The sequence below is a fragment of the Corapipo altera genome, unplaced genomic scaffold (genome assembly GCF_003945725.1).
Source record: "Corapipo altera isolate COAL_440 unplaced genomic scaffold, ASM394572v1 131, whole genome shotgun sequence".
Lineage (NCBI taxonomy): Eukaryota > Metazoa > Chordata > Aves > Passeriformes > Pipridae > Corapipo > Corapipo altera.
The window spans coordinates 22,258-33,501 of NW_020885111.1; the positions used below are offsets into that span (position 1 = coordinate 22,258).

An 11,244-nucleotide genomic window follows, 5' to 3' on the forward strand; every position below is an offset into this window, starting at 1 on the left:
AGGATTGTCCCTGAGGGATTATGGAGGTGGGGGATGATCCACCAGGAGGAACAGGGCTTAGGAAGGTCCCCAGGAGATCAACAGAGATGGGGGTGACCCAGCAGGTGGGAGGGGGCTCAGGAACATCCCCAAGGGGTGATGGAGGTGGGGTGACCCACCAGGGTGATCCCCAAATGGGGATGGAGGTGGGGTGACCTGGCAGGTGGGGTGGGGGCTCAGGAAGGTCGAGAGCCAGTTTGGGCTGGAAGGCACCTCAAGGACCCTCAAGAGCACCTCCCACAGACCGGGCTGCCCCGTCCAGCTCGACCCTGGCTGTCTCAGGGGAGGGGTCACCCCCCAGACCCCCTCCCACGGGGAGGGGGTCCCCATGTTGCCCACCCAGCATGCGCAGGCGGCCGATCTTGTCCATGAGCAGGGCCGAGACGATGTTCCCGGGGAGCACGGCCAGGGTGCCCAGGAAGCTGACAAAGTAGATCATGTAGGCGTTGTTGTCGTCGCTGAAGTCCAGCTGGCAGCCCTCCTTGTTGTGCAGGAACGTGCTGTTCACCACCCGGCTGTTGATGAACTTGTACTCAAAGAGATCTGAGGGGGAGAGGGGGACATGGGGTCGCTCTGTCTGCACGGCCCCCTTGGGCACCTTCCTGATCCCCTCCCGCCTGGTGGGTCACTCACACCTTCATCACCCCCTCAGGGACCACCCTGGTGGGTCACGTTATCTCCATCACAGTCTGGAGACCATTCTGAACCCCCCTCCCACCTGCTGGGTCACCCCGTCTCTGTCACCCCTTGGGGGTCTTGTGGGTCACCCCAACTCCACCATCCCCTTGGGGACCTCCCTGACCCCCCCCTCTCCAACCTGGTGGGCCCCCCCCCAAACTCCATCAGCCTCCTGGGGACCCCCCTGGGGGGTCACCCCCCCTCCACCCCCACCTGTGTTGTAGAAGACGGTGGAGATGAAGGTGCAGTTCTTGAAGAAGGTGTTGCTGGAGGTGATGTCCTCAAAGTAACACTCCTCGAAGAGCGAGTCCTCGAACGTCACCGACTTCATCTTCAGCCCGATGAACCTGCGTGGTGGGACGGGAGGGAGACCCCACCGCTTCCCCCCTGCTCCTGAGCCCCAAGCTCGGCCCCCCCAGGCTCAGCCCCCCCAACCTCCACTCACTTGTCGTTGAAATACTCGCCGCCACGGTGCACCTGGTTCTCCAGGGTGAAGTTGAAGGTGAAATGTCGAACCTTCTCCCGCGTGAAGAGCTTGGTGCGAGAGGCGTACTCGATGCTCTGCAGGTGCTTGATCATGTCGGGGAACCACACGGTGAGCCCGTAGTAGCTGCGGGGAGAGGGGTGAGTGGGTCCTGCGGGCCCGGGGCTCCCAGTGCCAACCTGTGCCATCCCAGGGCCAACCTGTGCTATCCCAGTGCTACTCATCCCATCTCATCCCACCCGGTGCTGCCAGCTCCACCTCAGTCCCAGCCCAGAGCTCCCAGTACCAATCTGGTGCTATCCCAGTTCTGACAGCTCCATCTCAGTGCTGCCTGGCTCCATCTCAGTCCTGGCCAAGTGCTGTCTGTCCTGGCTCAGTGCTGCCTAGTACCATCCCACCCCATCCCATCCCATCCCATTCCATTCCATTCCATCCCATCCCATCCCATCCCATCCCATCCCAGTGCTGTCTATCCCATCCCATCCCGCCCCCCGGCACCTGAAGGACATGGTGAACCACACCGCCATCATCATCAGCGTCACGCGCCGGAACTCGGGCGCGAAGCACTGCTGGAAGTTGCTCCAGACCTGTGAGGGGACGTGGGAGGTGATGGGGACACGGGAGGTGGCGGGGACGTGGCGGGTGACAGGACAGGGAGGCCACGGGGACCCCCGAGCAGCTCCGGCCTCACCTGCTGCGACAGGTTGAGGCATCGGACGAGCCAGCGCCGGTACCACGTCCCGGTGTCCGACTGGATCTCGATGAGCTCGTCCTCCCGCTTGATAGTCTTGATGTGTGTGACCTGGGGGGACAGTTTGGGGACACAGGGAAGCACCAGCCTCGGCCCTGCCCCACCTTGTACCTCAGTTTCCCCCTCACGGGCACTGCTTTTATCCCAGAGCTGGGAATTGCAGCCCCTGCTCCTGGAGGAGCCCCCCCTCCCACCTTGGGGTGCTGGGGACCCCAGAGCCCAGCCCTTGGGGGGGTCCTTACCGAGAAGACCCTCTCGGGGTGGCCCTTGGCCCTCATGTTGGTGTCGTGGACCTGCTTCAGCACCATCCAGGCCTCATCGTGCTTCCCGTTCTGTGAGGCAGCACCGGGTCACCCCGGGACACCCCAGACACGGACACGGACATGGACAGGGACACGGACATGGACAGGGACACGGATCACCCCCCTGCAGTCCCTGACTGGGTCCCACCACCCACCTGGGTCCTGCCACCCACTTGGGGGTCATTGTGTGGGTCCCTCCACCGTCTTCATCACCTCCTTAATGTCCCACCACCCACCTGGGGTCCCCGGCTGAGTCCCATCACTCACTCCAGAGGGTTCCTGCCCAGGTCCTACCACCCCTGGGTGTCTCTCTCTGGGGTCCTCCATCTCCACCACCCACCTGGAGGTCCCTGCCTGAGTCCCCCCTTCTCTACCATCCCCCTGGGGATCACTTCCTAGGTTCCCCCATCTCCACCACCCACCTGGAGTTCCTGGGTGTGTTCCATCACCCACCTGGGGGTCCCTGACCTAGTCCTCCCATCTCTACCACCCCCTGGGTGTCCCCCTCTGGGTTCAACTCCACCACCCTCCTGTGGGTCCCCACCCAAGCGCCCCACACACACGGGAATCACTTCCTAGGTTCCCCCATCTCCCCCTCTCCACACTCGGGGTCCCTGATGCACCCCCAGCCCCCCTCCCGGGCCACTGCCGTGCCCCACCCCGTGCCCTCCCACCTCCAGGTAGAAGCGGGGGCTCTCGGGCATGGTGGTGAGTGCCCCGATGGCGAAGACCGAGGGGAAGGCGCAGACGAGCACGAAGACCCTCCAGCTGTGGAACTGGTACGCGGAGCCCATCTGGAAGCTCCAGCCTGCGGGGGACGGGACAGGACACGATGCTGGGGCTGAAACCCGGCGAGCCCCTCACGCTCCACCGGCCCGGGGGGTCCTACCGTAGTGGGGGATGATGGCCCAGGCCATGGCGGAGGCGTAGATGCCCCCGATCATCCAGAACATGCAGAGCCAGCTCAGGTGCTCCCCTCGCTTCTCCTGCGCCAGGAACTCCGAGAAGTAGGAGAAGACGATGGGGATGGAGCCGCCGATGCTGGGGACGGAGGGGAGCGGTGTCACCCCTGCCCCTGTGACCCCCCCCATGCACGGGGGGGAGCTCGGCCCCCGCTCTGGGGGTCCCACGCGTGGCCAGGGCCCCCTTACCCCACGCCCGAGAGCAGGCGGCAGAAGAGGAAGGTGCCGTAGCCCTGGACGAAGGAGGAGAAGAAGGCGAAGACGCTGTTGACGGAGAGGGAGATGAGGAGGCACTGCCTTCGGCCCAGCCGGTCGGCCAGCCCGCCCCACACGAACGCGCCCACCATCATGCCCAGGTACACGATGAGTCCTGGGGAGGGGGACAGGCGGAGAGGTCACTCCCGGGGCACTCGGGGACCTGTGCCCCGAGTCACCAGGCAGAGGGGGACAGCGCTGGCAGGGACCCCCTCCCTGGGACACCTGGGTGCCCTTGCAGGGAGGGGACAGAGCCCTGTGTGTGAATGGGGGGTGGGAATTGTCTCCCTGCTCTGCTTGGGAGGGGGGGCAGAGGTGCCTCCAGGACCCCCACACCCAGTCCCTCCCCCTGTGCTGAGTTTGCCAGGTCTCTCAGGGACACAGGGCACCAGTAACCCCTGGGTTTGGGGGGTGTCAGGTTGTGGTGGGCATCATAGAGAAGTGGGGGGAGGCAGCCTATCAATGCAGCCCTTCACAGCCCCCCCAAACCCACTCTCAGCACCCACTCATCAGCTCCAGTCCATGAGTTCACACCCCCCAACCCTCCTTCCCCGTTGCTCAGGTGGAGACCGATGTGGGACTGGGAGGAGGAGGATGGTGGGAGCCCTGTGTCCCAGGGGGGGTCCTGTGCCCTTCCTTGTCCCCACATCCTTTCCTGGAGACCCCACATCTCCATGTCCTCATGGCCCCCGAATCTTCCTGTGTCCCCCCGTACCCCCCATGTCCTTCCTCATCTCCAGCTCCCCATCCCCTCACCCCCCCGTACCTCTCTGCCCCCCCATGTCCCCATGTCCCCCCCCATCCCGTGTGTCTCTCTGAACCCCCATATCCCCACACCCCACTGTGCCTCTCTGCCCCCGCTATGTCCCATGGCCCCCCCCCATCCCGTGTGTCTCTTGGTACCCCCATAATCCCCACGGTCCCCCATGGACTGCCCCGTATCTCTCCACATCTCCCAGTGCCCCTCCACATCCCGCTGACCCTCCTGCCCCCCCGGACTCCCCCCAATCCCCCCCCCCCCCGTGCCCACCCCTCCTCACCCAGCATGCCCTTGTTGGAGTCGGAGAGGCACATGTCCTTCTCGGCGCTGGGCAGGACGAAGCCCACCACGAAGACCTCGACGCCGTCGGCCATGAGGGCCAGGCCCAGGACGAAGTAGAGGGTCCACTGGAAGCGGCCGTGGCCGCACTCCTGCAGGATGAGCTCGTACTGCTGTGCCAGCTCCTCGCGGTCCTTCCGCCGCTGCCCCTCGCTGTCGTCGAAGGCGCCGGTGGCCGTGGCGGCCCCCAGGCGCTCCCCCCCCTTCAGCGACTCTTGCCGGGGGATCCCCTGGTACTCGCCCTCGTAGATCTCATCCTCCTCATCGTGGCCCTCGGTGGCGTCGCTGGACGCCCCCTCCTCCTCGTTGGCCCCCTCGCCCCCCCGGTAGTAGCCGTCCTGGGGCGCGTAGTCTTCGTCGTCCTCCTCCTCCTCGAAGCGGGAGTAGGAGCGCCGGGTGTACTCGTCCTGCACGCGGTCCATGCCCCGGCTCACCTTCTTGGCCGCCTGCTTCTTCACCTCCTTGGCGATGTCCTTGGCGCCGCGGATGAACGCCGTCCGGTCCCGGAACGACTCGTCCATGGCGCCGGCGGGATGGGACGGGACGCCGGCGTGGAAATGGGGAGGGGTCTCTGCGTCGGGGGGCTGCGCCCTCAGGCCCGGGATGGGGGGAGATGGGTGATGGTGCTACCCATCCGTGGGAGGGGGCGTGGGGGGACCCCGGACACCGGCCCGGACCTGGGGAGCCCAGACACAACCAGGGCTGTGTTAAGAGTGGCAACGGCCCCATATCCCACCTCCCAACTTTTTTCCCGTCTCAGATGGAAACAGGAGGATTTGAGGGGACCCCCTGCCCCACAGCGTGTGGGGGGGGGTCACCACAGGGCACAGCAGGAGCTGGGGTGGGGACAGGTTGGTGGACACTGGTTCCATGCCAGCTCCTGCCCCTTAGGTGCCCCCTCCCCTCACTTGGGGGAATCCCAGCTCCCACAGTCCACTGGGACACCCCCAGCACCTCCGGATCCATCCATTCCACATCCATTCCAAAGGACAGAGGGAGCTGAGGGGGCATCGCTGCCCCCAATACCCCCAGTCAATCCCCCTGGACTGTGAGTCACCCCAAAAACGTGGCCATCAGCAGGCCTGAAGGAGCCCCCTATTTCCTTGGGCACCACAGGATGGAGCAGCACCAGGGGGACAGGGAGGGGACCAGCCCCCAAGGGCACAGGGGTCCCCAAACCCTCCCAGCGCTGCCAGTACCCGAGATGGGGGCCTCAAGGAGACAGGTTTGGGACTGGGGTCCCTCAGAAGATCCCTTGGGGGGTCCCTTAGGTGACAGTGACCTGGCCACGTCCCCGGCTCCGACCCAGCACCACGTGTGCCCGACCACGTTCCCTGCAGAAGCTTCCAGGCAGGATTTGCTGTGGGAGACGCCGGCAGAGGCTGCCCCGGGAAGGGGGGGGGCTGGGGGCACCCCAAGTGCCACAGAGTCCAGCCTTGGGGGAGGAGAGGGGGCACCCAGATACCTGGGGGGTGGCACCTCCCTGTGTCCTCATACCCTGTCCCCCTTCCCAGCCCAGCGACTCCCCCCCGGCCGTGCAGAGCCCAGCTCGGCTCGTGACAGGGATGGACCCGCAGCCCCCCAGCCCGACGCTGCTGCCCCGGCCGCGGGGGCCGGCGTGACCCCCCCAAAGTGCTATTTTTATCCCCGGCCAGGCGGGAAGGAGCTGCGGGCAGAGGGACGCAGCCGGCGCCGTGTCCCCCCTCCCCGAGCGAGGGGACGGGGCACGCGGGGACGCTAAATTTAGCCCTTCGGAAACCCCGTGAGGGGGTAGGGGCTGCGGCAAGGCCCGGCCCCCCCTTCCCTAGCGGAGCCGGGCAGGTGATTTCACAGGATAAAATGGCAAATTCCCCCCTGCTCTCTGCTCCGGCCGGGGGAAGCCCCCGCTCCCCTCCCTGGGGGTCCCGCGGGCCCCCCGAGGCCCCTGGAAGGGGTCGATCCACGGCCAAGGTCATTTTTCTCCGGCCAGGCTGGCGGTGCCCTGCGGAGCCTCCCGATGCGGGGCCGGTGTTTCACGGAGCGGGAGGTGTCGGGGGCTGGGATAAGGAATCGGGGGAAAGGGAGAGGCCAAGTGCGCGGTGAGGAAGAGGATGGGCCGGGGAGCAAGGTCACCGCGGGCTCCGTGACGGAGAAGCGGCCCCACGAGCCGGGGAACCTCGAGCGGCCGAACCGACGGGCAGGAGCCGGCGCCGGATGAGATCAAGGGTTTGATGCCACGAGGAAGCCAGAAATCCCACAGACCGCAGCCCCCCGAAATGCAGGAGCCGGGGGGAGGAGGTGTCCCCCAAAAATGCCCGTCACGGGGGCAGAACGTGCCGCTGGCCCTGCGGCCCCGTCCTGGCGTTGGCCAGAGCCGACACTGCCAGCCCTGGACAAGGTTATCGGACCTGGATCCGGCTCCTCCTGCCGCGCATCCGAGCGGAGCCGGGGGTCGGTGCAGCCACGCACCCCAAAACCCCCGGGGGTCCCACGCTGGGGGTCTCTGCCCCCCACCCCCCGCAGCCCCCAGCCTCCCTGCAGAACGCCAGGAACATGGCGACAAGGGGAGAGTTTTAAATCGCCCGTGTCCAAGGTCACCCCCCAACTACCCCAGTGCCACCCCCTCCCCAAAAACCCGCCGGTCCCCCCCCACTCCCATCCCTGCGGCGGATTCCCGATCCCCTCCGGCTGCTCCCCGGCCGCAGGACGGCCCGGGGGGATGACAGGAGCCCCCGAACACGCACATCCAAAGGCAGACCCGGGCTCCAGGAGAGGTTTTCCAGGACAAAATGGCCACAGCAAGTGGGAAGGAGAAGCCGAACCCCGAATCCATCATCGGTGAAGGCCGATTAACGCCGTGGGGAGGGGAGGGGATGTGGGGTATAAACCCGTTTTGTTCCCCCTTTACCTGGCTCAGTCCTCGCCCCGCTCCAGCTCCAGCTCCCTCCCGACGCCGGCGAGGAGGAGGAAGGTGCTCCGGCGAGGAAGGATGCTCGGGAAGGGATACGGCGAGGAAGGAGGATGCTCCGGCAGCGACACGGCGCGACAGCAGCTCCCGGGTACCAGCGCTACCGCCGCAGCCTCCGCCGCACACACGGAGCGCTGGGAGAGTCCATCGGCGCAGCCCCGGGAAGGGAGGGATCAGCCACGGCACGCGGATACCGGGGGGGCTCGGCGGGAGCGGGGGGGGGGGCTCGCCCCTACCGAGGGGGGGGGGTGCGATGGATCCCCCGGGATGCGCACGGGGAGCTCCCGCGGGATCGGGGCTCCCGGGATGGAGCCGCTGGGATGGAGCCGCTCCGGAGGCTGCCGATGGCGGGGAGCGGGTGGTGGTGGGCACGGGGGGCACGAGCCCGCGGCCCCCCCGGATCCCTCGGCGAGGCTCAGCCCCCCCCCCCCCTCCGCCCCCCGCCGCCCCCCGCCCCCGGCACGGCTGAGTCACGGCCTCCGCGGGGCTGGATTGGGATTTTTTGGGATCAAATCGTCCCCGCCCGGGCTCGCCAGACCCGGCCCCTCTGCTGCGACACGACACGAACGGCCCCTGAGGGATTTTTTTTTTTTTAGGGGAGGGGGGGGAGCTACGGCCAGGAGGGCACAGCGAGGTCTGGAATACCCAAATTGAACGTCTTTTCCCACGGATCGTTTCCCAAGGGTGGGAAATCGGGACCCCCAGTGCTCCAGCCCCACTCCCCCTGGGGCTCTGGGGGAGTGGGGCTGTCCCCCCCAGCTGAGTTCGGGGTTGGGGGTCCTGGGGTCCCCACAGTGAGCAGGGATGGGGGGGTCCTCCCAGAAGCAGGATCTCCCCTGATCCCCCTCCACTTACATCCCAGCGTACCCAAAGCCCCCTCCTCCTGCATCCCAACATTCCCAGAGCCCCAGCCTTCCCTAAAATCCCTCTCCCTGCATTCCGTGCAACGAGTTGATCCAGTCTCAGCATCCAGGATGTCAATCCCAAAGCCCCCCAATCCATCAGGATCCAGCAGGATCAGCACTTCCCCTCTCAGACTGGAAAACACGGACAGGGACCAGTCCACACCAGCAGCACCAGCACAGGGAAGGATTTAGGAACCCAAGAGCCGAGAAATAGTGGTGACACCTTACTGGAAACAACCCCAAAAGCGGGATGGAGCTGCAGGGCGAGGCCGGGAGCAGGGCAGGGTGCCCGCTTGGGATCAGGGCTGTGCCCTCGGGAGATCACAGGCCCAAAGAGCCCCGGGGGCAGCTCAGCCCCAGGGGGAGTGTGTCCCATGTCCTCAGGCTCCTGGTGACTCATGTGCCACTGTCACCACCGAGCTCCTGTCCCCGCCCTGTGTCCCCACTCCGATCACACTCAGCCCCGGGGGCTTCATGTGGATCATGGGAGGAAGAGTCTTGGCAGCAGCCAGGGAATGGCTCCTCCTTGGGAATGTTTGGCAGGGCCTGAAAACCCGGGGGGGGGTGAGATACAACTGGGGGGAGTGGGATAAAAACAGGGGGATGGTGGCATAAAATAGGGGGAAAGGGATAAAAGCAGGGCTGACAATGGGATACAGCTGGAGGGAAGATGGGATGTAACTGGGAATGATGGGACAAAACCAGAGGGGGTGATAGGATAAAACTGGGGTGACAGTGGGGTAACACCAGGGGAGAAGGGGGTGATGGAAGCCAACAGTGCCCTCTCCCTCCTCACAGCTTCCCAAATCCTTCCCATCTCCAGGTCCTGCTCTGACACCTCCTCACGGTGCTGAATGAACGAGGAAAGGGCAGATGATTCTGGAACAGCCCTGGGAAGCACAGAGCCATCCTCTCCCTCCTCTCCCAGCCCAACAGCTTCACCCCCAGTTAAGATCATCCCCAAAACCACAAGAAAACCAGCTGAGAGCAATCCCAACCCAAGATCCCATAGCTCATTCCCCTCCTGAGGGAAGGGATGTGGCAGGGACTCAGCAGAGTGGGATTCATCCCAAATCCCTCCTCTGAACATCCTTGTCTCTGAGATGAGTGTCCCAGGCTCCGAGGGTAGCCACCACCCCTCAGCTGGTGACAAACACGAAGAGCCTCGTCCCCAATCCAGGGACCCCCTCGGTTCCCAAATCCTTTATTTGCCGGCGGGCGGCCGCTGCTTTCCGTACAAAACCAACAAATCTGGTAAAAAGGAGCTCGGAAAAGCTGCCAGGGAGAGAGAAAGGGGAGGAGGTGGAGGGAAAGTGAGGAAAACCAACAACACTATAAAAAAAAACCAGGAGGGGAAAGCGGGGGGGGCAAGGAGGGAGGGGAGGGACACCCCCAGTCCCCCCTAGGAGTGGGAATGTTGGTCCGAGGGGGCCGGGAAGGCCGAGGATGGAGACAGAGGGTCCCGAGCGGGGTGGGGGGGCTGCCCCCCCTCTCAGGGCAGGGGTCCCCGCAGGGGCCCGCGGGGGGGCACCCCGGGGGGTCTCTGTGCCGGCCGTGGGGGCAGCGGGACCCTCTGGTATCCGTAGGGAGGGGGCCGGGGGGGCCCGTTGTAGCCGTGGGGCGGCATCAGCGGGGGGGGCCCGCGGAGCCCGTGGTGCGGCAGCGGCCCAGGGTGACCTGTGGGACAGAGGGGGGGTCAGCACCTGTGGGGGGGACAGGCAGTGCCCCCCAAACCCCCCCAACCCACCCCAGGGGGTCCAGAGACCCCAGGGGTGCCCCTCAAACTCCCCCAACCCCCCACTGTGGGTGCCCCCCAAATTCCCCTGTGGGTGCCCCCCTAAGCCCTCCCTGCCCCGTGGGTTCCCCAGATCCCCCCCCGGAGCAGATCCCACTCACCCATGGGTGATCCAAAGTGCGGCCCCCGGGGTGGGAGCCCCATTGGGGGGGGTCCTGGGTGGGGCATTCCCGGGGGGGGTCGAGGAGGGGGCTGCCCTCCGGAGCCCGGGGGTCCCGGGTGGTGCTGGCCCATCCCGGGAGGTCCGTGGTGCACCTGCATCGGCGGCATTCCTGGGGGGACAACATGAGTTAGGGGTGCAGGGAAGCAGGGAAGCAGCTCCTGGCACCCCCAAGGGGGTTGGAATTCCAGCTGGGTCTGGTTAGTGAGGGATGCAGAGGAGCTTCTGCTGCCAAAAAGAGGGTTAAAGAGGAGGGAACACGAAGCCAACAGCAAGAGGAAAGGGCCTGGATGCAAGTGTGTGGGAAAACAGATGAAATAGAAAGTATGTGTGGGAAAAGAGATGGGATCCTGTGTCTGTGCAGCCCTGGGACAGTGAGGAATGACCATCCTTAGAGATTCTGGACAAGCTCCCAGAGCAAACTGGTGCTGGAGCCCGCCCTGCCCCGACTGAGGAAGCCAGGATTCCCCCCAAAACCTGCTTTTTCTCAATTATCCCATTTTATCCCGTTGAAGAAAAGTCCAACAAACTGATTCCTTCCTCCCCCTGGGAAGCTCCAGCCCCCAGTTTTCCCTCTCTGGGTGTAATTGGCTCCACTCAGGCCCCGCCACCATCTGCTCCCGGCACGGCCAGGGCGGATCACACAAAGCTCCCTAATCAGGGCAGCTCCAGAGCCACAGGATCAAACAAATCCCAGAGAATCATTAAATTGCACATTTCACAAAATCGGGGCTTTTGAACCCGGAGCTGAGGTGCAGCCACGGCTCCTTCCTGGGGCCAAACTGGAATCGGGGAAACGACTTGTTTCCTTGAATTATTAATCCCTAAATTAGCTCCTGCCTTCCTCCCCTGCATCCCTGCTTTCCT

At 65.2% G+C, this 11,244-nt stretch overlaps 2 protein-coding genes across 2 annotated transcripts in view; both read right to left on the reverse strand.

Moving 5' to 3' along the window:
- The window catches only part of SV2A (synaptic vesicle glycoprotein 2A), a 10,525-nt gene extending 2,567 nt beyond the window's left edge, over positions 1-7,958 (reverse strand). The window contains exons 1-11 of the mRNA XM_027669854.1: positions 7,458-7,958; positions 4,512-5,247; positions 3,406-3,586; positions 3,144-3,295; positions 2,929-3,062; positions 2,195-2,284; positions 1,893-2,003; positions 1,700-1,788; positions 1,163-1,327; positions 931-1,064; positions 379-582 (exon numbers count right to left, since the gene is read on the reverse strand). Of these exons, the coding sequence (XP_027525655.1) occupies positions 379-582; positions 931-1,064; positions 1,163-1,327; positions 1,700-1,788; positions 1,893-2,003; positions 2,195-2,284; positions 2,929-3,062; positions 3,144-3,295; positions 3,406-3,586; positions 4,512-5,091 (1,840 nt within the window). The 5' untranslated portion in view covers positions 5,092-5,247; positions 7,458-7,958. The remainder of the gene's footprint in view (positions 1-378; positions 583-930; positions 1,065-1,162; positions 1,328-1,699; positions 1,789-1,892; positions 2,004-2,194; positions 2,285-2,928; positions 3,063-3,143; positions 3,296-3,405; positions 3,587-4,511; positions 5,248-7,457) is intronic.
- Positions 7,959-9,592: 1,634 nt separating this feature from the next.
- Positions 9,593-11,244, reverse strand: part of SF3B4 (splicing factor 3b subunit 4) — a 4,101-nt gene continuing 2,449 nt past the window's right edge. Inside the window, exons 5-6 of the mRNA XM_027669857.1 lie at positions 10,319-10,489; positions 9,593-10,099 (exon numbers count right to left, since the gene is read on the reverse strand). Coding sequence (XP_027525658.1) covers positions 9,915-10,099; positions 10,319-10,489 — 356 coding nt within the window. The 3' untranslated portion in view covers positions 9,593-9,914. The remainder of the gene's footprint in view (positions 10,100-10,318; positions 10,490-11,244) is intronic.